The sequence below is a fragment of the Typopeltis vanoorti genome, chromosome 24 (genome assembly GCF_054136105.1).
Source record: "Typopeltis vanoorti isolate ZY-2024b chromosome 24, IOZ_Tvanoo_1.0, whole genome shotgun sequence".
Taxonomy (NCBI): Eukaryota; Metazoa; Arthropoda; class Arachnida; order Uropygi; family Thelyphonidae; genus Typopeltis; species Typopeltis vanoorti.
The window spans coordinates 972,292-998,878 of record NC_143572.1 but is presented as its reverse complement, the minus strand read 5'-3'; the positions used below and the strand labels follow the sequence as shown (position 1 = coordinate 998,878).

Sequence of the window (26,587 nt, the reverse complement as noted above, 5' to 3'; positions counted from 1 at the left end):
ACATGACGCTGCCTCAAGTGTGGAAAGAGTTTTCAATATTGAATTGTGTAAAAATTATTTCTCTATCCATTAAGGAATTACAACCCTCTACACTGAATGCTTGCTGGAAAAAATATGACCTAAAGCCGTAATGGAACAAAATTTCGTACCTCTAGTGGATGCCGAGCTACATCGTATAATAAACGTCGCACACATTTTTGGTGGAGAGGGCTTTTGCGATATGGGTGAAAATGAAATTAGTGAATTAATTGATGGAGAAACAGATTTAAATGAGGAGGAACTGGTACAATTAATAGATGGCGTTGAACCAAATGGCAGGGAAAGTTCTGCTGAAGATTCTGATTGTGATGAATCCGTTAAAGAATTCAGTTTAAAGAAATTAGCTTAGCAGAAGGATTGGACTTGGTAAGAAAGTTAGGAAGTTATTTTACAGATAATGATCCCTCAATGGAGCGCTCGGGAAAATTCACGAGACAATTGGATATTTGTTTAGTGCCATATTATGAACTTAATAAAAAATCGCAACATAGTGAAAAGCAAAGTCTTATTACTGACTTCTTGATGACTAAACCAGCCGAAGTATGCAATGAGAATTATACAAATGATGTCCAAGAGATTTCAAGTGGTGACAACCTCTGGCCACTTAAAGAACATCTATGAAATGTTATTTCTGAAGACAGTGATGTCGATTAAAATATGTGATTTATTTTATTGTGTCTAAAACATTTATGCATTATGTCCAATGAAATTAATGTACAATTTGCAATTTTTATAATTTTATACTACGTATTTGTCATAGTTTATGTTTTCTTAACTTACATGAATTACCTGAATTAAATAAAAATATTGTTTTTGTTGGATATGTCATTGTTGTTTATATAATTAAAAAAAAAAAAAAAAAACACGATTTCGGAACCTAACCCAACTTTTTCTATGTGATCCATGTCTCATATAACGCGATTTATATAATGCGGCATTTCTATGGAACCTAACATCCATGTTATATGAGGGTTACCTGTATATTAAACTTGTCTATATCGGTGTCCTAAACACATCAGTTCTTCATGCATGCAAAATAGATGAAACTTTGAAAACAAAAACAGCAGCTCATGCCAACGTTCAACTGGACTAGTTAAAAAAAAAAAAACAAATCACAGCCATTGATTTCTGGGTGCTGTTATCTGAGTGCACACCTGCCTTGCCTTCTGGGTGGTTTAAAACAATTGGAATGCTATAAATTTTACCCGCTGCATCTTCTGTACATCTGTTCAAAGGTGTCCGTATTTGTGATCACACACCCAGGCTATTAATGCGAATATGATGCAATGTTTTCTGTCAAAAAGTGTTCTCTACCTGAAGCATTAGTATATTGTGCTTAATTTTAGGAATCACGTAAAGCCAAGAAACAATAGGAGTCTTTAACAGGAATAAATGCAAAAATATAATATCGGTGATATTGATATTCTGTGGGTGTGCACCGCACACCTAGCACATCCTGAATATACACCCCTGCAAATTATATATCTCTATCATATCACCCCACCTACTTCTATCCACTAGATTCTGTAAAATGCATCTTCTCAACCTTTCTTCATACTCAACATTCCAGAAGCCAGGAACAACCTTAGTCAATAGCCTCTGTATCCTTTTCAATACTCCATCTTACTGAAAACAGATAACCAAATCTGTACACACCCACATGTGGTCTAGTGGAACCATAATCCCCTTACTTCACCAAGTCTCTATCCTTGGTGTCATTGCCAGACTTCATTGTGTTGTCCTCACAATTTTAGAAATATTTCCTCTAAATTTTAGATCCCTAGCCACTATTACACCCAGTTCTCTTATTTCCTTCATCCCTTCCAACATATCACTACCAAATGTATACTCCACATCCCACCTTTGTTTAACAAATTTTTAAACCTTACGCTTTCAAACAGCAAACCCATTCACTCAGTCTATTCAAGTTGTCTTGTAAAGTCACATTTGCTCCACTTTTCATAGTTCTTCCCAATTTGCACCATCTGCAAACAACTGAATATTCCCAGTCAAACCTTCCCCAATATCATTAACATAAAGATTAAAAAGCAATAGCCCTAAAACAGACCCTTGAGGCACAACACTAGCACCTTTCCTCTTCTTGATCCCGCATACAACTTACTGATACCTATGAAAGAGTCAATCTCCAATCTAATATACTAATCTAATATTCATCTATTCTAGTTTACCTATCAACTTATCATATGGCAAACTATCAAAAGCCTTTGTGAAATCTAAGTGTACTACTGTATGCCCATCTCCCTTGTCCAATGCACTAGTCATCTTATTGTAATAAGTAAGCAGATTACTAAAACTTGACCTTCCTTTAGCAAATCTGTGTTGTCCATCAAAGAGAATACTCCTGTTATAAACCCACAGACTTATTTATAATTAAAAGCTTGAGTTATGTCAGCTCTCTTATGAAGTGGTACAATCTTGCCTTCCTTCACTCCTTTGAACTTGACTCAGTGTAAGACTCATATTAAACAAGTATGCCAAGGTAGATGTCAACTCTCTGACACATTCTTTCAAAATATATGGTGATATATCATCAAGTCCCATGGTCTAATTAACATCATGTTTGCTTATTTCTCCATATAACTCTTGCTCACTCACAGTTAGTCTCTTATCCACAACATCCACTGCTCTCAAATTCTCCATGATGTCACATTCACAAGGATGAAAGACCTGTATGAACTGCTCATTAAATGTCTCAACTACATTCTCTGAAGCAGTTGTCCTTATACCATTTTCTCCAATCAATACCATCCCTACCATAATCATTCTTTTCTTTGATGGCTACTTATCAAAAGAACTCCCTAGGATTTTTATTATTATTATTTTTTTTTGGTTTCATTAGCTAACTCCTGCTCATACTGCACTTTTGTTATCCTTACCAACCAAGTCACTCTCCTTGCCTGTTCTATGTACTTCTCTTGGAAGTGATTATTACCATTCATTTTTGTTGCCTCCATAATGCCTTCTTCCTCCGTATTGCATACTTAATGTCTTATTCATACATTTCACACCTACCTTATTTAACTTCTGGCCCTACAAATATATTTAGACATTATTTCAACTAGATAATTCTTGAATTCACATAAAAAGATAGACAATAAGCAAATTGATTCAAATGGATGTGGACATGGAGAAAGCTATTAAGAATCCCATGGAATGAAAGAAGGATAACAAAGGGATTTAGAGAATAAAAATGCTCCTTGAATGCAGTGATTGCTAAACAGAACTTAATGTACTTTTGGGCATATTATGTGAGCAAATGAATCAGTAGGAGAGGTAGTTATGGTGGAGAAGACTGAGGGCCTGAGGAGTCGAGGAAGACATCAAGTGTTTTATGTTGGATGTGCAATATAAAAGAACTTACCAAATTGAAATTATAGTGGGTGAAAGAAAAGACAAGAGACCAAGTGAGATGGAAAGCATTTGTTCACAAGATCATCAAACATCAGCAATAACTTTATGGTACATAAACAGCAATAATGATGAAGGAAAGTGAGAATCAGTTAATATGAAAATTGGAAATGTTAATATATGTTCATTACTTTATGAAGATGATAATATAGTCTAAAATAAATCCAGCATAAGTTTTCAGGACATGTCAGCTAAAATGAATAATTGCTATAAAAAATTGGGTGAGAAAATCAGCAATAATGTGACAAACACTATGAAAATAGGCAAACATCACTGCATTCTTAGTGGAGATCTATAGAATAAGTAAAATATTTCAGTTACTTAGGCACAATTTTTAAGTGATGATAAGAAATTAAATTTAGAAACAGTTAATGGAATAAATAAAGCTAGTAAGATGAAGGCCAGTTGAATAAACATATATGGAATAACAGAGAAATTAGCCAAAATGCAAAACTAGCTGTCTATACAAGAGAGTGTTCAAACATCAGTTTTAACTCATGGAGCTGAGAGTTGGATTATAGTTGATTGGACTGGAGACCAAAAAATATGCAAGTTCTGAGAAACAATAGGAGAGTGAAACAGATGGCATATGTTAGAGTCATATTAAAAATAAATAAATAAAAAATTAAAAAATAAATAAAATAAAAACAGAAAGAGTGACTTTGCATAATTAACATTCAAGGAAGTGTGAATGAACAGTGTGGTTAGTTTATTTCCTAATAACAAATTAATGTGACTTTAAATTTTTCAGCAAATGACAACATATACTAAAATATTAATTAAAAAATTTTAATCAATACTTTCCAATATTTCGGTAATGTTACATTGCCATCTTCTGGGAACAGAAAACTATGATATGTGCACACAGGCACTGGCAACGAGTAAATGATGCTGACGAAGGCAACTGGCATTGGTCCTAAAGTCCTGAAGGTGCCCCTACTGGGCTAAATTGGGTTGTCTTGGCTGTTGGGCTAATGTTCTAAGGATGCAAGCTTCCCAAATTTGGGATAGTCTCATGCACCCAAATTTGTTGAGATTTGGGAAGTTCTTTAGAGATGAGGCTGATTCCAGGAACAATCTTTCATATTTATATTTGCTACAGTGTAGTAAAGTGTCTGTAACATAGTAAGCTGGAAGAAAGCCACTTTACTACACTGTAACAATATAAATATGAAAGATTATTCCTGGAATCAGCCTCAGCTCTAAAGAACTTTCCAAATCTCAACAAATTTGGGTGCATGAGACTGCCCCAAATTTGGGAAGTCCTTAGAACATCAGCCAAGACAACCCAATTTAGCCTGCTAGGGGGGACACCTTTAGGACTCTAGGACCAACGCCAGTTGCCTTCTTCAACATTACTGCTCATTGTTAGTGCCTGTATGCACATATAATTTTATGTTCCCAGAAAATGGCAATGTAACATTGCCGAAATATTGGAAGGTATTGATTAACGTTTTTTAATTAATATTTAGTACACACGTTGTCATTTCCTGAAAAATTTAAAGTCATGTGAAACCAATGTATAAGTTTATATACAAGAAGAAGAAGTAATAACAAATTAACTTATAAGAAAATTGTTGATAGGAAGCTAATACAAACTTAATTCATAGTATTATCATAGTATTCTGTAAATGTGTAAAGGTACATATCAGGAATTTTATGACGTGTATGTAACACTTTATCAGAGCAACTGTTGGATAATGTTTGAGAGTGTAATGCTAATTTTCCTATGAAAATTTTTAATTTTCATGAAGTGGAAAATAGTATTGGTGAGCATTGTATGTAGCAGTGAGGTCCTCTTCTGATGCGTTTTTGATTCCCCAGACTTCCAAAGTCCAATTGTAATGATGATAATAATTTGTTGGGCAGTACAGCTTATAATTAGTTGTACTGCTCAACATTTTCAATAACTAACATCTAATCTAGGCGCATAAGTAGCTTCTGATTGCAAAGCTATTCCCTAATCTCACAAACACAGAGCTTCATGAACCAAACATTTTGAAAAATCCCATATAAATTCCAGTTTCAATACAAAAATATGCAATTTCATGGAGATAAAAATTTCATATGAAGCATTTGGTGTATACCGTAGTCTGAAGCTTTCATTCTTGTAATAATGGCAGCAGAAAGGTAGATGTCAATAAGAGAACTTTATTAATAAATAGCTTTAATGGAACATATGCACTACGCATATTAAAATAAATTTCATAACAATTAAAATAACACATGTAACAAAAACTTTATAGAATTTTATTCAAAAACTCCAATATATTTCATTAAACATTATGTGGACATTGTCAGGGAGATAGAGAGATTGTTAACTAAATTACATAGATGAATCCCAATAACGAGTCATAACTCATGCATATATTAGCTCATGATATGCCTGTAAGATATCAGCTCTGTAGCTAAAGACACCTAACTACTTCCTTAAGCAATGTTCACAATACTGAATAATGCATTTAATTGTTGTTTTTCTATAACTTTTGTATAGGTAGATGACTTGACAGAAGACAAAGGGCATGTCAGAATGGATATCAGGGGGCTGCTTAGAAGGATAAAAGAGAATAGTGTGACAGGAAGGGTAGTAAGCATGTTGTTTAAGTCTGACTGTGGTGAGAAGAGGAGGAGAGCAAGGATTATGAATGATATGCTGGCTGAAATGTGTGATGAGCGAGGAATACAATTTGCTAATGTGTTGAATGAGTTTGAAGGACGAAGTGAGTGTATGGGAGTGATGGACTCCATTTGAGTGGTTATGGTATGAGTGGCTTGGAGAGACTGTTGCAGGAAGATAGAGAAGTGAGTACAGAGAATGAATCAGATCAAGTGGGAAGTGATGAGGAAGAGCAGGTGAGTACAACAGAAGAGATTGAAGAGGTGGTTATGAATGAGGAAGCAAGTGACATGGGTATGGAAAATGAGAGAATGGATGTGCAAGGTGGAAAGGTGAATGCTCCAAGAGGATGGGAGAGCATGTGTAGACAGGAAAGAAATGGGATGACCTGGAATCAAGAGGAAAAGTTGGAATTGAAGAGGGTTCTAAAATGAATAAGGATAAAAGGGAAATGGCCCCAGTCGAGCATCGAGAGATCACATCGAATAAGTGGTATCAATGGAACTAGCTGTAGATCCAGAAATGAGCTGTTGTGTTTATATACAAAGGCAAGAAGTGTAAGAAACAAGGCAGATGAAATGGTTGCACTAATTGAGTCTGTTCACCCAAAAATTGTTGGAATAAGTGAGATATGGTTAAATGATCACAACATCCAGGCGGGAATAGTAATGGAAGGGTATGATGTGTTTCGTGAGGATAGAAGGGGTAAAAAGGGAGGGGGAGTGCTATTGATGATAGAGAAAGAGTTATGTCCATACAAAGTAGAGATGCAAGAGGGAAATATTGCCAGTGGTTTCGAGGCAGTATGGTGTGAGATAGAAGTGAAAGGAAAGAAATAATTGGATGAATGTCGTTATAGACCAGGAAATGTATAATCAAATTAGCCAAGCAAATAAGAAAAGAGTGATCATTATGGGTGATTTTAATTATGACAATATAGACTGGAATGATAAGACAGCAACTAGAAGTAAAGAAAATTAGTTTCTTGAGATTTTGAGGGATAACTATCTCAGATAGTATGTAGCAGAGGGCACACGAAGATTGAGGGACTTTGATTTGGTCATCTCATCAGAGGATGTAATTATAAATGAGGTGTCAAATCATCCACCAATTGGTGAGAGTGATCATGAGGTGATTACTTGGGTGGTTGCCAGCAGTGCAAGGACCCCTGTGAAAAAAGGGTATATGTGGAACTACAAGGGGGGGGGGGTGATTATGCAGAGCTCAGGAAACAACTTGTAGGCATAGCATGGAATGAGGAGTTAGCTGGAAAACAGGTCAATGCAGCTTGGGGGATTTTCAAAAACTATCTAGTAGATGCAATGTCTAAATGTATTCCAAGGGTGAGAAGGTTAAATAAGGTAGGTGTGAAATCGATGAATAAAAAAATTAGGCATGCAATACAGAGAAAAAGGGCATTATGGGAGCAGCATAAGTGAAGTGGAAATAATCAATTCCATGAGGACTACAAAGACCATGCAAGGCAGGTGACTCGGTTGGTGAGGGTAGCTAAAGAGAGGTATGAACAGCAATTAGCTACCAAAGCCAAAAAGAATCCTAAGGAGTTCTTTCGATATGCTGCCAGCAAAGGAAAGAATGATTATGGATGGATGACATCAATTGGAGAAAATGATATAAAGACAGCTGCTGCAGGTGTGGTGGAGATACTTAATGAGCAGGTGACTTCATGGAGAGATTGAGAGCAGTTGATGATAGGGAAGAGAGACTGACTGTAAGTGAGCAAGAGGTGTATGGGGAGTTGAGCAAACTAGATGTAAAAAGGCTGTGGGACTTGATAATATATTACTAGGTATTTTGAAGGAATGTTGACGCCAGCCTTGACACATTATTTTAACATGAGTCTTGGACTGCGTCAAGTTCCTAAAGAGTGGAAGGAGGGCAAGATTGTGCCACTTCATAAAGGAGGTGATAGAACTCAAGCATCAAACTATAGGCCTATCTGTGTGTCAGGTGTTGTAGTTAAGTTGTTGGAGAAGCTTGTGAGAACTAGGATCCAGAATTGCATTGACGACAATGGTATTATCTTTCATTGACAGCATGAATTTACTAAAGGGAGGTCATATTTTAGTAATATACATACTTATTACAATAAGGTGACTGCTTTCATGGACAGAGGAGAAGGAATCACAGTAATATACTTAGATTTCACAAAGGCTTTTGATAGATTACTGCATGATAGACATGTCAAACTAGAGTGGATGGGGTTGGATATTAGATTGGAGACTGGCTATCTGATAGGTATCAACAAGTTGTGTATGGGGGAGCGATATCCAGGAAAGTTACGAATGGTGTGTCTCAGGGGTCTGTTTTAGGGCCATTGCAGTTTAACTTGTATATTAATGATATTGGTGATGATGATAATGATATCAACAACAGATGCTATCTTTGGGTTACGGTAGATGATGGAAAAGTTTTGAGAGAAACAACGGGAGCTACATCTGGCATTTATTGATCTGGAGAAAGCATACGATAGAGTGCCAAGGCAAGACGTCTGGAGGTGTCTGAGGGAGAAGAAGGTTCCAGAGAAATATGTCAGGTTGGAGAGGGAGATGTACAGAAATGTGAAGACAAGAGTTCGGACCTATCTGGGACAGACAGAAAGTTTTCAAATAGCAGTTGGCTTGCATCAAGGGACAACATTAAGTTCGTTTCTGTTTAACATTGTGATGGAGGTGGCGACGGAGGAGGTGAGAGAAGATGCGCCTTGGACAATGTTGTATGCAGATGACATCTTGCTGTGTGCAGATTCAACAGAAGAAGCAGGAAATAAAACCGGAAAGATGGAAAAAAGTAATGGAAGAGAGAGGTATGAGACTGAGCAGAAGTAAGACAGAGTATATGTGTTGCACAGTGGGAGGCAGCCAGGAGACAGATCTGGAAGGAAATGTCATTAGGAAGGTGAGGGACTTTAGATACTGTGGTTCAACAGTGGAAGAAGATGGAGGAACTGAGAAGGAAGTGGGATGCAGGATACAAGCGGGTTGGATGAACTGGAGGGAGATGGCTGGAGTGTTATGCAATAAGAGGGTGCCGATCAATCTGCTGAAAGGCAAAATCTATAGGACAGTAGTGAGGCCAGTTATGATGTATGCTATAGAAACTGTGGCCCTGAGGAAAAATAGCATCAGCAAGATGGAAGTAGCAGAGATGAGAATGCTTAGGTGGATGTGCGATGTGACCAGAATGAATCGTCTGAGAAATGACTATGTGAGGGGAACAGTGAAAGTTACGAACTTAGGAGCGAAGATACAGGAGGCAAGGTTGAGATGGTTTGGTTATGCGATGAGGAGGGAGGATGAATATGTGGGAAGAAGGGTCATGCAGATGGATGTGCAAGGAAGGAGGAAGTGTGGACGGCTAAAGAAGAGATGGAGGGAGCTGGTAGAAGAGGACTTGAGGATGAAGAAATTGGATGTGGTGACAGCCCAAGACAGGAGGATGTGGAGGAGACTCATCATCAACAGTGACTCCACTTAAATGAGAGAAGCTGCAGAAGAAGATTAATGATATTGGTGAAGATTTGGATGGAGATATTTAGTTGTTTGCAGAAGATACAAAGTTGGGATGAACCATGAAGAGCAGAGAAGATGTTGTGGCCTTACAAGAAGACTGGAATAAATTGAGTGATTGGGTACAGGACTGGGATGGGAGTTCAATGTTGCAAAATGAAAGGTTTTAAAATTAGAAAAATGGGATGCAGAATTTATGCTTGGTGAGGATATATTGTTGGATGTGGAGGAAATAAGAGATCTGGGGGTGATAGTGGATAACGATCTGAAATTTAAGGGACACATAGCCAAAATTGTGAAGACAACACAAAGGCTTCTTGGAGTGATGCGGAGGACACTGACTTGTAGAAGCAAAGAGATTCTTGTTCCATTGTATAAGGCTTTGATTAGGCCACACATGTACTATTGTGGCCAGATTTGGTCACCTAGTTTTCAGAAGAGTGAAGAGATGTTGGAAAGGGTCCAGAAGCGACTGACTAAGGTAATTTCTGGAATGTCTAGTATGAGGAAAGATTAAGAAGATTCAAAGTGCAGAGTTCGGTGGACAGCAGAAAGAGGGGAGATATGATATATACCTACAAGTTATTAAAGTGTTATTATAGGATCAATGCTGGAGAGGTTCTACACGAAATAGTGGGAGATCAGGGGAGAACCAAAGGTTATCCCTGGAAAGTGGGTGTGAGTAGGGGAGTGAGAAGCAGGTTTTTTTTCATGTAGAGTTGTGAATGATTGGAATGCCTTGACCGAGAGTGTGGTGTCTGCAGAGAATTTGAGTGTGTTTAAAGCACGGTATAATGAGCTGTGTGTATGGTAAAAGGACCTCCTAGATGAGTCTTTGACTCCATGGGGTCTTGGGTAATAATAACTGCAAATGATTAACCTTGAACTATTTACTGAATGTGATAAAATAATATGTAGAACAGTTAGAAAATAAAACCTTACCTTTCTTTATGGAAAGAAAGACCAAATGTAATGTTTTCTTGTATCGTATCATTGAAGATCCATGCCTGTTGAGTAACCACAGCAATAGTACCCTTCACTGAAATAATACCACTTATCAATGCCATCTATAAAAAAGGAGCAAAAGGTTAAATATCAGGGTAAGAAAGAACAAAATTCTTTGTGTATCAAAATAAAATCATTTTATTATCGTTATTATTATGCAGGGTTCCTCGGGGGAGTAAAGGACACACTGAGAGAGGACCTCTTCCAGGTGACGTCTAAACACTGATCACATATTTCTTTGAAAACAAAAAAGCACTTGCAACTTCCATTAGTGGACTATTTGACACACATGCACACTCACATGCCATAAGAAGAACCTGAAGCTTAATGTTTCCTAACCACACCCTTACTCCAGGAATGACCACACATTCTTCCCCACCTACCATCAGCAGTAAAAATCTCTCTTATATTTATATTATTAAGATCTCCCATATCAATTTATATGGTTTATTAGGAGGGTGTGAGAAGAGGAGTGAGGAGTAGGTTCTCTGCATAGACAGGGTTGAAAAGTGGAATGTGTTGCGAATGTAGACTCACTTTAAGGCATGGTTTGATGAGCATTGTGTGCAGGTGACGTCTAAACACTGATCACATATTTCTTTGAAAACAAAAAAGCACTTGCAACTTCCATTAGTGGACTATTTGTGTACCTCCCACGATGGGTCTCACAATGGAATGATAACTCTTATCTCTGCAGGTCAGCGTCCTTTTCAGTATTGCAGCAATCCTATAGGTTAACTTCATCACTTTGCAATATGTTCCATGAATTTCAGGTTTCTATCAATCATCACCCTCAGATCTCTTGTCTCCCCTGCTTCCTTCAGTCGAGTATGCAGCCTCCCATCGATGTATCCCAAAACTTCAAGACTTTATATTTTGCTGAATTAAACCGATACCGACATTCATTCGCCCATCTGTTTAGTTTATTCAAATCCACTTGCAGGCATGTCACATCTACACTATTACTAATAACCCATCAAGCTTTACATCATCTGCAAACAACTGAATATCCCCCTGCAATCCACTGACAATGATTTAAAGGTTAAACAATATATAAACAGGTCCCAGTACTGAGCCCTCAACGTTCTGCCTTCTTGATACTGCCCCAAGATACACAACTCTCTGATACCTCTCAGACACCCGATCCTGAATCCAGTTGACTAAACGACATCTAAACCCATGTGCTGCAAATTAAATATCAGCTTATCATGTGGCACCCTGTCAAATGCCTTTGCAAAAGCAAAAAAAAAATGGCAGGATATGCCTTTTGCTCATCAACTGCTCTTGTCACTTTATTATAAAAGGCAATCATATTACTAAAGCAAGAGCGCCCCCTTAACAAATCCATTTTACTCTCACAGATAACATTACCCTCATCTGTCCAATGCTGTAGATGGCCCCTTACTAATTTCTCCAAGATCTTAACAACTACTGATGAAACACAAACTGGCCTATAGTTAGTCTAGTCTGCACACATCCAGTCTGCTACTGCCCTTATGTAATGGCACTATCTTACCTTCCTTCCATTACTTGAATACCTTTCCCATAGCCAGAATTTCATTGAAAAGCCAGCTCAAAAGGCTGTCAGTTTTTTTAGCACATCCTCTCAAAACCTGTGGTGCAATACCATCTAGTCCCACATCTTTACTGATATCCAGGGCACTTAGTATTTGGAACACACTCACTTCCAAACCTTGCACTATGCAAGGTTAACCTCCCAACCGGCCGGTATGGATGAAATATTCAATACTCCCTAGCTTTTTTCATAGATCAAAACTTCGTAGGCATTCTACCTTTTATCATGCCATTACCTTCCTCCGCCGCTGTTAATCTCGTTATGGCTATTCTATAGCCATTAGTGGATTAACTGTTGCTGAGTGACCTTTGTGTCCCTTCCCCCTGTCTTCACATCTATTGTGTTGCTTAGAATTTCATTTACTGTCCTAAGTTATTTGACCTCTCTTGCCTCTAAAATGATTTATTGTCTCTCTTCCCAAAAATTGAAATGAATTTCACATATGCGAAAAAAATCAATCCTGAAATGACCACTGATCAGCTTTTGCAATGAATCTATTTAGTGATAGTAAATTTGGTGTATTTTATTCTACAAATCAGTGCACCGGAAGAGTTGCACTGATTATTCTTTCACTTTACGTATAATAATTGAATATTTTTTTTAGAATTTTAGAATTTTCAAATGTTTGCTTTGAAAATATGTCAAATATTTATATTTTTAAATAATATTTATTGAAATAAATATGTCCTTTTTCTTTCGTTTCTAGCGAAATAGCATTATATGGATCATTACATTTCAGTTTTAGAAACGATTGTTTGTTATTCATAAAGACAAAATAAAAAAAAAATGTTAAAATGCTAAATTGCATTACTCGGTTTCCGAATGGTAGCCTTTTTCGTATCAAAAATTTACATCCAATGATATTTTAGCAGTGATTCTTCGCCTTCATCATTTATTTATTTATTTGTATTATGCATATTACGATAATATCTAGTGCATAACCACATAGAAATGTTGAAAATATAATGTGAAAAATATCATATACGGAATGATTCAACATTTTTGCTCATTTTGAAGATTTTCTAATGCTTCCCCCCCCCCCCCCCCCCCTTATTCTCTCCTGGAACTCAATTGCATAACTACTCTAAATTTCTATACAGGTTTGAAAGCTTTTCTAGACAGCATTCAAAATCAATTACTTCATTTTACCATTTTGACAAAAGATATACGGCAATCAGATTGTATCGTGAAGCTTCTAATTCTGTTCTATTTATTTGCAATCTAAAACCAGCTGTTCTACTCTCCGCTGAAATTATGTGAAATTTTAGAAATAATATGCTATATTTTCACCATGCAAAATTGTTTATATTCATTATTTATACCACACAAAAGAAAGTTCAGTAGTATTATTTTTGTTTGTATTTCTTTAAAAAAATCTAAATATTACTTCTTCTTCTGCTGCTGGAAGCTATTTCTGAAATAATCTACATCTTCTAAATACTTGGTAATATCCTCTTAGCTGGAGGCAAAGCTGAAGGCTTATTACTCTCAGTGCTATTGAGAAGAAAGGGGAGAACACTAAAGTTGCACTAAAGTGCCTCAGGCTGTAGTGCAGACTATGTCAAGAATGTCTTGTTTCCTTTTCGATTGTTGATTACTTATATCCTAACAGAAATACTGATATTTCATTTACATGCTTATACATTATTTATGCCAAAATAATTGCTTAATTTATAATGATCAGTTTCACTTTTATTATCAAAAATTAGAAATTAAATCATACAATTATCTTGAAAAAGAGGATTTGAATTATTTTCAAAGAAAAGGTGCATATGCGTTTCATAATCTTCTTTTTGGGGGGGGGGAGAGGGTATAGACCTAATCAATCTGCAGATATTTCAGATAATTTATTTCATAAATCGTTCGCAAGACAGCTGTTACAAATGTAAATCACTTGGGGAACATACCCATTCATTTTAGTGTAAAACAGTAGCAAAGGTTCAGTTACTTTAGATATGTAATCTAGAAGAAAATGTTATGTCTGCTGAGATTAGAATCTTACGTGAATAATTTTTCTGACATGATTTCTCTATTCAATATAATGTAACCAATTTCCAGATTTTTTCCCTCATGCAGACTCCATGTTATATGCAGTGATTTCTTCTTTGTACTACAAGAAAAAAAAAATCAGATAACAGGAGAAAAATATGTAGTATTTTCTTTTCCACTGGCTGAATTTACTATGTTCTTTCTTTGTGTTTTGAAGAGAAAATGCAAATAACTTTTTTCTTACTATTTTGGCCATTATAACATCTCATATAATTATAAGAGTGATATTTTCCTGTTTTTCTCCCACACGAGAAATAGAAATAAGGTTGTAATAATATTGTTGATTCTGCCAAACTTCATTGTAGCAGAAATTTTTATTACAAAACTTTGTAATATATTTTGGCCATTATAACATCTCATATAATTATAAGAGTGATATTTTCCTTTTTCTCCCACACGAGAAACAGAAATAAGGTTGTAATAATATTGTTGATTCTGCCAAACTTCATTGTAGCAGAAATTTTTATTACAAAACTTTGTAATATATTTTGGCCATTATAACATCTCATATAATTATAAGAGTGATATTTTCCCGTTTTTCTCCCACACAAGAAACAGAAATAAAGTTGTAATAATATTGTTGATTCTGCCAAACTTCATCGTAGCAGAAATTTTTATTACAAAACTTTGTAATATATATATATATATATCTATCTCCGAAACAAGAAATTTGGAACCCATATCACATCAATGTTGAGTGTTGGCAAGGTGAAAATGTTCCCGTTATTATTTATATATTTCATTTATTAACTAGGGGGAGGTTATGCCCAACCCCCCGTGTTCCGGTATGGTAGACCAGTTCTCCTTCAATTGTGATAACTGGAAAGGGGGCTCCGCCCCTGAAGTCTGATGACTCGACACTCAGGGTAGTCCCTGAGTTTCAAAACGTTTCGATAAACATGACATAAAAAGGCTTATCATTATATATATATATATATATAGGGTAGATTTTATTTCATTATTTTTTGTTGTTTTGATGAAATACTTTACCTGGAATACTCTTTCCAGTTTCTCTGTGTGATAAAAAGAACTTAAAAATGAGCCTTCAAGATGAAAAAGAAACAGTGCATTCGGGTATCCCTCTATCAATATTTGTAGTCCTGAAAAGAACTGTTTTGATGGCCTTGAAAACAAACTTTTTTTTTTCATACTGTTCAGAATTTAAAATTCTTGAACAGCGTGGAACACCTTGAAGCAAGGGTAAACACACAAAGCAGTTTTACACTCAGGCACCAGATTTTTGTTTCCTTTCTGATATTTTTTTATTACATACATAATATTTGCATGCAGGTTTTTTTTTTTTATTAGCCGTTGGTGGTAGATTTTCGAGAAAATGGTTGGAGTTAGCAGCGTTCAACCTCAGATGTCTGGTAGGATTTCCTGTTTTTCTACTTGCTGAAGAAGGTGCATGTGCATGCAGCAATGCTTTCGCAATTTCTATTCTGTATTCTACATATGTTATGGTAGACAAACATTTTTTCTTGTACAGGAGGAAACTGTTCCAAACAACAAAATCCAAACACTTCAAAATTCAAATAACATGTCCAAACACTTTGTTGTAATATTTTTTATGCTGTTTCCTCATTACAGCGTAGAATGATAGCTGCTGATCGCACCTGTCGACTCAACCCATAGTGTCGTTGTATGCACACACAGCAATGGGTTTTTCTTTGATGATTTTTGAGGATTTTTTTTTTTTTGATTTTTTCATTTTGAGGATTCCGTTGATGGATTGTGCAAGGAAGATAGCAGAAAAACATCTTTTTTGGCTTTCCAACGTAGTGCAAAGACTTTCCCTCGCTGATAAGTTCGGATTTCCCCATTCGATAGCTTTCCTGAAGCCAGATCTGGAGGCACATCTCGCCTTTTTGCATTTACAGTACTATAACTATCTGTACGATGCTGTAAAAGCAAATCAGTGAGTTCAGGACACATATATAGTACTTATCCATTATAATGCAGTAACCTTTCCCCAGTAAAGGGTCTAGTAACTACATTACTGCACGCATCGACAAGGGGAGATCCGAATATTTATCGTGCTCGATTACAGTTTGCTTTCCCGTATAAGGTTTGAAATCCCAAAGATATCCACTTTCCGATTCGCAAAGCATAAAAAATTTTACTCCATATTTCGCTTTCTTTTTGGGAATATACTGCTTACATTTCAGTCTTCCTTTGAATGGTATAAGGCTTTCATCGATACTCAAGTCTCTCTCAAGAATGTAGAGTGATCTACATTTTTGACGGATTTTCATCAGAAAATCATAAATTTTGTTGAGGACTGGGCAAGGATGTGTTGCCTGATCGTATTCCTCGTTATTCTGAAAATGCAAATACTTCATGATGAGACTGAATTGTTTTTCAGTCGTAACATCGCGAAACATTGGCGTGTTCAGAATCCAGTTTGTAGACCAATACATTTCGAGAGCGGGCTTTCGAAATGTATTTCGAAACTTCGGGTTTTCCACTTTCTTTATTCTGATATTGCATTTGAAGGATGACAGTGATTGATTTTAAATATTAATTTCACCTATATCCGAATATCACATAATTTCCTGATTTATAATAATCAGGAAATATGTATATTGTCTGATTTATAATTTGCTAATTTATAATAATCACCACATAGTTTCAGTATCGAAAAAGTAAAGTTATGTGGAACAATTACTAGAAAAAAATAACGAATTAAATAAAAACTGTACCTATGTTTCATAACAGTTTTCGGGTGTGTGATAGTAATGCAAGGGGGGGGGGGTTAAACTATCAGAGGCGAAATAAAGTTCATTTCTATTGTAAAAATATGGAAATAAAATTTCACATTTGATATACATATTTTGAATGATTAAAATAAGCAAATGTATCGCTTATTTTAAAAATTGGAGAATAAAATATCTGAATTATGCAGAAAATATAAATTTAAATCATAACTGTTAATTTCATTTTGTAATGACCAATTATACAAGGAAACCAAGAAAGTGAAAAGTACAAAGAACAGTAGATCACTATACAACATGCAGAAAAAATTTAGTAATATGATTAAAGAATTTCATGTTATTCTCTATAAAGCAAAGTTGCTCAAGCGTGTCCTAATGGAAATCTGTGAAGTATTATTCGATTTCGAAGGTTTTGTACAAAAATAAAAATAATATAAACTGGAACGTCGGCAGCCGGTTTTCTTTTCTTTTTTTAAAAGAATATTTCAAATAATTATCGTGAATTAATTTCTTCGAGAACAAAGAAAAATCTTTTGTCTCGTAAGCGATTAGAAAAAAATTAGCGCAAAAAATTTAAAATTAAATTGGTTCTCCAAGGTAAGGCAATATTTAAGTGAAGAAATTATGCAAGACCTTTATTTTGTCCAGAAATTAAAATTGTATTGTACAATAAAAAGAGAAAATGAAAATATAAATAATTTCTCTATTTTTAGTCTATCATATATAACTAAAATCCAGTTCACCAGCATGGAACAAGAAAGTCCGTTTCTTGTTATAGGCAACTGAGAGGCAGCTACGAACGGGAGATAATCCGATTAACCGTTCTCTTCAGCGTGAGGGTTTATCACACCTTCTAATTGACATGACAGTCAAATTGCACTTCTTATCCAGGTTCTTTAAACAGGTGGGCTGAATCATATCCAGATTTAGTTGGACGTCTATAGACGTCCTAGCCGGTAGGGAGGTTAATAGTGCAAGCTTACTGTTGGAATACAGTTGCATGCCTGACCTATCCCTCTAGTATTAATACTTACTTCTCCAGGATGAAATACTCCATTCAAGTGTTTATTGAACAACTCCACTATGTCCTCTGTATCAGTCACTCTATTCCCATTTTTTATCCCACAATGTCATTCTTCCACAATCATTTCTCCTCCCACTGGCCACATAGCTAAAAAATTCCCTAGGATTTTCTTTGGATCTTTGGGCCAGTCTCTTCTTATATTTCAGTTTCATATTTCTTACCATATTAGTCACTCTCCTGGCCTGAGTCTTATATTCTTTATGCATGTACTCTCCACCCCCTCTTCTTATATCTCTTCCATAACCTCTTTTTCACATGCAGTTCCTGTTTGATATTGCTTGTCATCCACTTTTCACCAAATAGTGTCCTCTTCTTCACTCATGGAATACAGCTTATCATTTCTGCCACCCTTCACAATTTCCCATGCACTGATATTTCGGCCTTCCAATTTTGCCCTCCATGGAACTGCTGCAAGTCGATATCTTAGACTATTACAATCACCTGCTTATAATTCCACATATGTTTCCTTTACTTTGATACTCCTGCATGTCTATTCATCTTCGAAGTCAAAACCACATGGTCACACTCTCGCTCTCCAACAAGGGAGAGAGTTTTCATATCAGTTATTATCAGCTCTTCTGATGCTATGACCAAATCTACAACTCATGAACTTCTTGTTCCCTCTGTTACATGTTGCCTAAAACATTGCCCCTCAAGAATTCCAGAAATTCCATTTCCTTATTAATACATGCATTTTCCTCTTCTCAACTTATACTGCTGTAGTTAAAATATCCCATAACAATCAATCTTTTTCTTGCACTTCCCAAGCTCAACTGCTTAAACATTTCCTGGTCACCTCCCTCTTTGCTTCTTGGCTTGTAGCAACACCCCACTGAATATCATGTCTTGCCCACCTCAACCCCACACCATATGCTTTCAAAACCATTAGTGTCACTGCCTTCCAAAGCCTTCACTCTTAGAGGACACAAGTCATCACTTATCACAAGCAGTACTCCACCACTGCATTTTTCCTTCCTATCCTCCCGAAAAATGCTATACCCTACTACTTTTATTCCTGTTATTATATCATCTTCCATCAACCATGTCTCAGAGGTCCCAATAATCTTTGGCCAGGCTGATGCAATCAATGTCACCAATTCATCTCCTTTATTCCAGATACTCCTGGCATTAACATAAAGCATAAAAATGTCCCTGCTATGATACCTACATTATCCCCTCCAGACTCTACTGGACTCAGTGTTACCTGATTTGTCCCCCTTCCCCCAAGAGTCCACCCCTGCTACCATCCACCATAATAATGATAATAATCTCAGACTTTGAAGACTACATTCCTTCCGTATGTCCTTAGATGCAAATACCATTTTGTTATTCTCTGTTGATTCTTTTTAATTGTTTCCTCATCTCCTATGAACACATGTGACCATATCTAAGTGCAACAGTCAGTATGTAGGCTTATAAAAGCCTTGTACAAGGAAGGGGGGGGGGGGGGAAAACATCTTCACACTTTACTGATTCTATTATACCAATATATCAATTACAGATCAGTCAAAGTTACTAATTGGTCTATAATTCATTGCTTATGTCGTAGCTCATATCAACATATTTTTCCACCCGTATTATACGGGTGGAAAAATATGTTGAGAGATGTTGAATAACTAATTGCAGAAATTTCAAAATAACTTCAGAACTAACCAATTCCATACATCCAATTTTAGAATAGTTACTTAAGAAAATATATATTGAATTACATAAAAAAGTAAGTCAATAACCATAAATAATGCATACTCTTAAGTGTAGTAAAAAAAAAAAAAAATCAGATTTATTACTAAAATAAAGAGCCGAAGGGTTTAGCGTGGCGATGCAAAATTATATAAGTTATTAGATCCATCATTATTTCAAAGCAGAATGTGGAAACTATGAAAGTTTCATAAGGTAAGTTAACCAGAGAGCTTATGGGAATACACTCCATATGGGAATACAGTCCATACTAAGGCAACTTGTGAATTCCTGTATGCTCTAGTCAACTTACCATATGAAACTTTCATAGTTTCTATATTTGGCTGTGAAATAATGCTGGATCTAATATCCACCTGACTTATATAATCAGATTCGTATTATTTAAAAAAAAAAGTGTTGAGATATGAACATGGAAACTTTTGCACACAGACACAAGTACCAACACTGATGTCTGTACTTAGTCCACTTAAGAACTTTCTCAATGTGAATGAATATGAATGCCAATATCTGCTGAAATGCTGCTCTTGAAAAATAGATATTCATAACTTAATAAGGTGCATTACAAGTAGCTACTCAATTAAGCACAATTAGGAACACAATTTTTATCTGCATTTAAGGCAAAAACTTATTTATATTTTTCTGATATTTTCACAGAAACCCAAAATGATGTCCAAATTACAATAATAAAATAATGGATTAAAAATAACTATCATGGTTTCTGTCTTGTAGGGGGAAAAAAAATGATATATTCCAGGCACACCACTTCTGTGTAAGATCAGCTAATCCACCTTCAGCTGAAAAGTCCTTATAATTATAAAAGTCCCTTGCATTCTGGATGGGACTGGAACCCACCTGTTTTTAACCAAAGAGCATTGTTTCTTGTTTCTGACTGGGGAAGGGAAAATGAAGAACAGCATATCTTACCATCTACAATGGTGAAGATAAAGTGCTCTAAAAGAACTCTTAGACCTCTATTTTGAAACATTCCCAATATATCATGCCATCCATTAATGATGCCTTCCATACATTCATTATTCCTGCTAGTTAAGTTCAAAACTGGAATTTTTTCTCATGCCACTTGTGATATGTCAATTTTTGTTTTATTGGAAACATCTTCACACTTTACTGTTTCTATTATACCAATATATCAATTACAGATCAGTCAGAGTTACTAATTGGTCTATAATTCATTGCTTATGTCGTAGTTCCACTATTATATGGGTGGAAAAATATGTTGAGAGATGTTGAATAACTAATGGCAGAAATTTCAAAATAACTTCGGAACTAACCAATTCCATACATCCAATTTCAGAATAGTTACTTCAGAAAATATATATTGAATTACATAAAAAAGTAAATAACTGAAAGATGTGGTGACACCTTTCAGTTATTTACTTAGAGTTGGTATTACAATTAGTAGAGTAGAAACAGGGATTATCTCATGTGTCACCATTCTGTCAAAGGTTATAGAAAGTGGCTGGGTAGAAGATATTCTATAGAAAAGGAAACATTGAGAAGATTATGACCTAATTTCGATTATTACCAAGAGAGAGAGAGAGTAAAGAGATTATATCTACAGTATATACGGAAAGAAAACCGATTAAAAAAAGGGGAGGAGGAAGGGTGTTTGGAAGATAGTGATGATTATCTGGTTTTTGGTGGGTAGTTAGACAATTTGCATGAGACGGTACAGACCTCCCATGATGAGTCGTTTAACTCCATGGAAGTTAGATGTTAATAATAATAATAGTTTCATTTGTATTGTGTATGGACAAAAATAAAAATTCCTTGACTTTTAATAACATTAGCATAATCATAAAACAAAAATTAAAAATAAAATCGAAAATGCAGAATATAAAACAGAATTTCATTATGCTTGACACATTCTCATGTGTGAAATGTATTTTGGGTGTAATGGGTCTATCAGACCTTCAAACATATATGGGCTTTAAGGACGAAGTACATTTCATTACAATATTTATCGGTGCAACTGTGGATACTAATATTTGCAGTAGAAGATTTTATTTTTGTTATTATTTTGTTAAGCAAACCATTCACCCAAATTATCTACCAAAAGTAGGCAATTTGAAGTGTTAGTGACAATCTCTCTCTCTCACACACAATCCAGCCACTATCTCATAGACAATCTTTTTCTGCATTGTGCCTTTCCTACAGATATTTCCCTGGATGTTGTTCAAACTGGCATTCATCATTCTCCACATTTCTGGTAAAGATACAATAACACAAGTAGTAGCTGATCAACATCCATTTTCAGCTCAACTGTTAACCCAATGAACCTGCTACTCTCTTCTTTCATTTATCCACATCTGTTCTCTGTAAGAGCCCTCCCCTGAAGTATGCTCCAAAGACTGAAATTTCTGGTGCTTTTCAAAGAGAACATCAACAAATTCCTTCTATCTTTACTCCTGTCCACACGGCAGCAATTTACTATACGTCCTTTGGATGTGTGAGAGAGAGATAAAACTTACCACCAACTAACAACATCTCTTAGTACAAAAACAAAAATCGTGAAGTTAATGTTATGCAAAGCTCCATTATATGCTACAAAAAATTAAAATATGGATGAAAACAAGAACATAAATAGGGGACATGAAAGAAACATCCTTATTTTATAGTTGAAGAAAAATAAAAACTTGGAAAGTTTTGAAAAGAGAGCTTATGAGAATACAATCATTGGCATCAGAGCTGCTTTTGCTTACTACTTAAAAGACATGAGAGCCATCCAAGTGTCCATAAATTTGCCTTTATTAGTGTTGTTGATAAAGGTTTCATTGGCCTGACAGTTATTTTGAACAGATGTCAGGCCAATGAATTACCTTAATAACGATGGATCTTTAATATTCCCATTTCTATCTATTTAATGTTGCCAACATGAAGTCTATGGCTCATTATTTGATTATTACAAAAACATAATTTCTTGTTTACTATAATAATCTATTCAACCCTGCAAAAAAATTTCTAGAATTATTTTTAATTCAGAGAATGTGGTGGGATCCATTCTAAATTTTGTAAAGATTATTATTATTACATGACACCAGGGCCGCTGAGAGGTGGTGACATCTGAGACTTTTGTCACTGGCCCGGCATTGAAAAGGGCCTGACCGTCGGGCCCCGAAGTGTCGCATAACTGTGTTTCTAATGCATGGTTTTAATTCTCATAATAATACAATAATGATAAATAATAATGGCATATCAAGAATGATACTGTGTTTTGTTTTAGACAGAAGGCTATGCTCTTTAGCTCGCCGTGAGTATCCGGAAGACACTGATTCTCTCAGCACGGATCGCTGTAGTTATAGCGGGTGATGACGTTCGTGCAAGGTTGTTTTGCAGTTGGCAAAACAACTTCACTAGCTAGTAATTGCATTCACAGTAATGTTCCCTGCCAGAACGCTTCGTTCTTGTTATTATTTTGATAGACGAAGGTTTTGTTATTGTTTGTAAAGTGGGCATCTGTATAGTGTACGCCGTGCGCTAAAAATGAAATTATGTATTCTTATTAATTTGATTTTTTAATTATTAAAATTATATTTTTAAAAATAAAACTTTGACCAACAGAAATGTATCATCATAAATCTGGAAATCAAAAACGAAAGGAGAAAAGGGATCGTGAGAAGGCAAAAGAAGATTTAAAAAACAAGCATTTACTACTGAAATATTTGAAGACGGAAGAACACCAAGATATTGAAATTCCAAGTAAACAATGTGCTAATAGTTTAACTGCTGATAAAAGTAATAAAGAATCTTCTTCACCTGGACCTGAAGCAGCTAACTCTGAAGTGAACCCTGAAATAGATGCTAAGGACAATTTAAACCTTCAAGATAAAGAAAAAAAGTTGCTTGGACCTGGAATTGAAGCAACAATCAGCACTACAACCGATGCAGTTGGTAACAATGATTTAATATATGAAGAATTTACTTCAACTGGAGGTGAAGCTGAAGCAACTACCAACTTAGAAGCTACTGAAGTTATAAATTACAAAGATCCAGGTAGTTGGCTAGATTTCTTTAGTGATGTAAATCGGCAATTAATAGTTGTTAAAGGGCTAAAATCCGAATCTGAGTTAAATGATATGGTCAAGTTAATGCTAAAAGATTGTAAAGGTAGAAAATTTTCTTCATATTTACTTTATTCTCAGTTATCAAATGCTGTGATCAGTTAGTTCGAGACTGGTTATGCTGGAGTTCAAGCAAACAAGCGTTATATAGTGTTACCTGCCTATTATTTAGCAATAATACAAAAAGTAAACTTGTCAGCAATTTAAGTAAATCAGAAGGGTTTTGTCCTCTAAAACAAAGGTGGCAAATGTTATATACACATTTGCCTGATCATGAAAAATTGTGATCTCATAAAGAGTGCTACTAATCATGGAGGCAATTAGAATGATCTCTAACTGGTAACAGAGTAAACAACAAAATGGAAAATTTAGTTCTTAACGAAACAAAAATATTTTATGAATTGCTTAAAAAGGTTGCTTCACGTAATTTTATTTTTAGCATCCAGAAATTTATTATTTCGTGGTGCTAATCAACAAATTGGTAATCCACATAATAGGAACTTTCTGGGGATATTAGAATTAGTTGCGCATTATGATCCCATACTAAAAGAACATTTACAAAAGGTAAAAGAATCTCAAAACACCAGCCAACGACTTCAGGCTGATTATTTGTCGTGGCAAACTCAAAATGAATTCATTGACATTTGCAGTAATTTTGTATTAAACAAAATTTTAAGCGAAAGAAAGAAGTCCATTTATTATTCAATAATTTGTGACTCAACTCCAGATTCGTCACATATTGAACAAAATGTTTTAATACTACGATATGTTTTCAGAGATTCTTTAACTCAAAATTGGATAATTCTTGAAAGGTTTATAGAATGTCTTGATTTTTATCATAAAACTGGAGAAGAAATAGCAAAAAAATTATTAGAACGCTTCAATCAACTAGAAATTGACATACAAGACTGCAGAGGTCAGGGATATGACAATGCTGCAAATATGAGTGGAAAAATAAAAGGTGTTCAGTCTTTTATTGAAAAAGAAAATGAAACTTCTCTTTATTCCCCATGTGCAGCACATTCACTGAATGTAGTGGGCGTAAATGCAGCTAAATGTTTGGAAAGTACAATATATTTTGGAAACTTGGAGCGTTTATTTGCATTTTTTAGCTCAAGCCCAATGAGATGGCAAATTTTATTAGAAAAAAACTGGCTGTTCTCTTCATGGTCTATCTCAAACTTGCTGGAGTTGTAGAATCGATGTGGTTAGACCGGTTGCTCAGAAGCTTCCAAGTGTTTTAAAAGCTTTAGAGGATGTAATTTTGACTGGGAATTCTCAAATGAAGGTCATTCTGAATCTGTTGCTCTAAAACGATATTTTTCAAGTTTCAAAGCAATACTTTTTGCAACAATTTGGTTTAAAATTTTAGCTTCCATTGACGAACAAAATAAAATATTGCAATCTAGTACCATATCGATTGATATTGCAACAGCAAATGTTGAGTCTCTTCTGAAAGAACTTGAACATTTTAGAAATAAGTGGAAAGATGTTCTCTCTGAAGCTTGTTGGAATTGAATTGGGTATAACCCCAAATGTCGAAAAATGGTCGAAAGCAAAGAGAATAAAGCTAACAGATGAAGAAAGTGAAGACGGGGATGATACACAAGGACATTTTAAAAGAACTGTATATTTTGTTGTACCAGATGCAATTATTTTGCAACTTCACATGCATTTCATATCTTTAAAAAACATTCAGAATTTATTTTCACCAATATTAAATTTTCAAACAATGAATCATCAAGAAATTTCTGACTCGTGCAATAATTTAATAAATAAATATTAGAAAGACTTAACATCATCTCTGAAAGACGAAATCTATCACATAAAAAAGATTTATAACACCACGTTTAAAGATGTTATAACAGGATTAGATTTATTAAATACCTTTATAAATTTCAACTTTACAGTGTTTTTCCCGAAATATGTACTTCAATCAGAATGTTTTGCACAATACCAGTAACAGTTGCTGAAGGTGAAAGAGCATTTAGTAAACTTTCAGCAATAAAGAGCTTCTGTAGATCATCAATGCTCCAGGAAAGATTAAACGGCTTAGTTTTTGCTATTAATAGAACATAACCTGGCAATGAAAATTGATTATGACGAGATGATTAAAGATTTCGCTAACCATAAAGTGAAGAAGTGGATGAGGCAATAAAAATTTAAAAATTCTCTTTTTATTTAATGTTTGTATTTTGTATGGTATGTAATGTATCGAATTTTGAATTTATTGTACACTTTTTTTAAATAAATGTTTAATGTTTTATATGACTTTTTTTATTAAACAAAAGTGACGCACTTTTTTAAGCGGGGCCCAGACCACAGACTTGTCATGGGCCTGAAGGTTTCTCTCAGCAGCCCTGCACAACACCACCAAAGAGTCCAAAGTTTCATTGAGGGTAGGCACCTACTCTACAACTCTCCAACTCCACCACTTAATCCACCAACTACAGCGAACCACCACTACCATCATCATATACCAATGCCATCTACTGCTCATCACAACCACAAGTATTTTTGTCTGTAAACTGTGTGTGTTTTCAAGGCTGATTTGTCTATTTGTGGGATGAAAAATCTGAGTTTCTTGGAGAAGAAAAAACTTGCTACTTCCATATGAGATCAGCTAACTCATCCTCAATTTAAAAAACCATACCTCTCATCATGAAGAGAATCAAACTTAGGCCTTTTCCAATTGAAGGGTGCAACATACCATTGTTCTTCCAATATTTCAGTCAGTCCTTGCTTTACAACCACTTGTAAGTCACAT

The 26,587-nt window shown here is 35.3% G+C and overlaps 1 protein-coding gene across 1 annotated transcript in view; it reads right to left on the bottom strand.

The window, feature by feature from the left end:
* Nucleotides 1-26,587, bottom strand: part of LOC150092881 (ATP-binding cassette sub-family C member 5-like) — a 708,254-nt gene that overhangs the window by 430,999 nt on the left and 250,668 nt on the right. Inside the window, exon 12 of the mRNA XM_090414097.1 lies at nt 10,558-10,682. Within this exon, the coding sequence (XP_090270223.1) occupies nt 10,558-10,682 (125 nt within the window). The remainder of the gene's footprint in view (nt 1-10,557; nt 10,683-26,587) is intronic.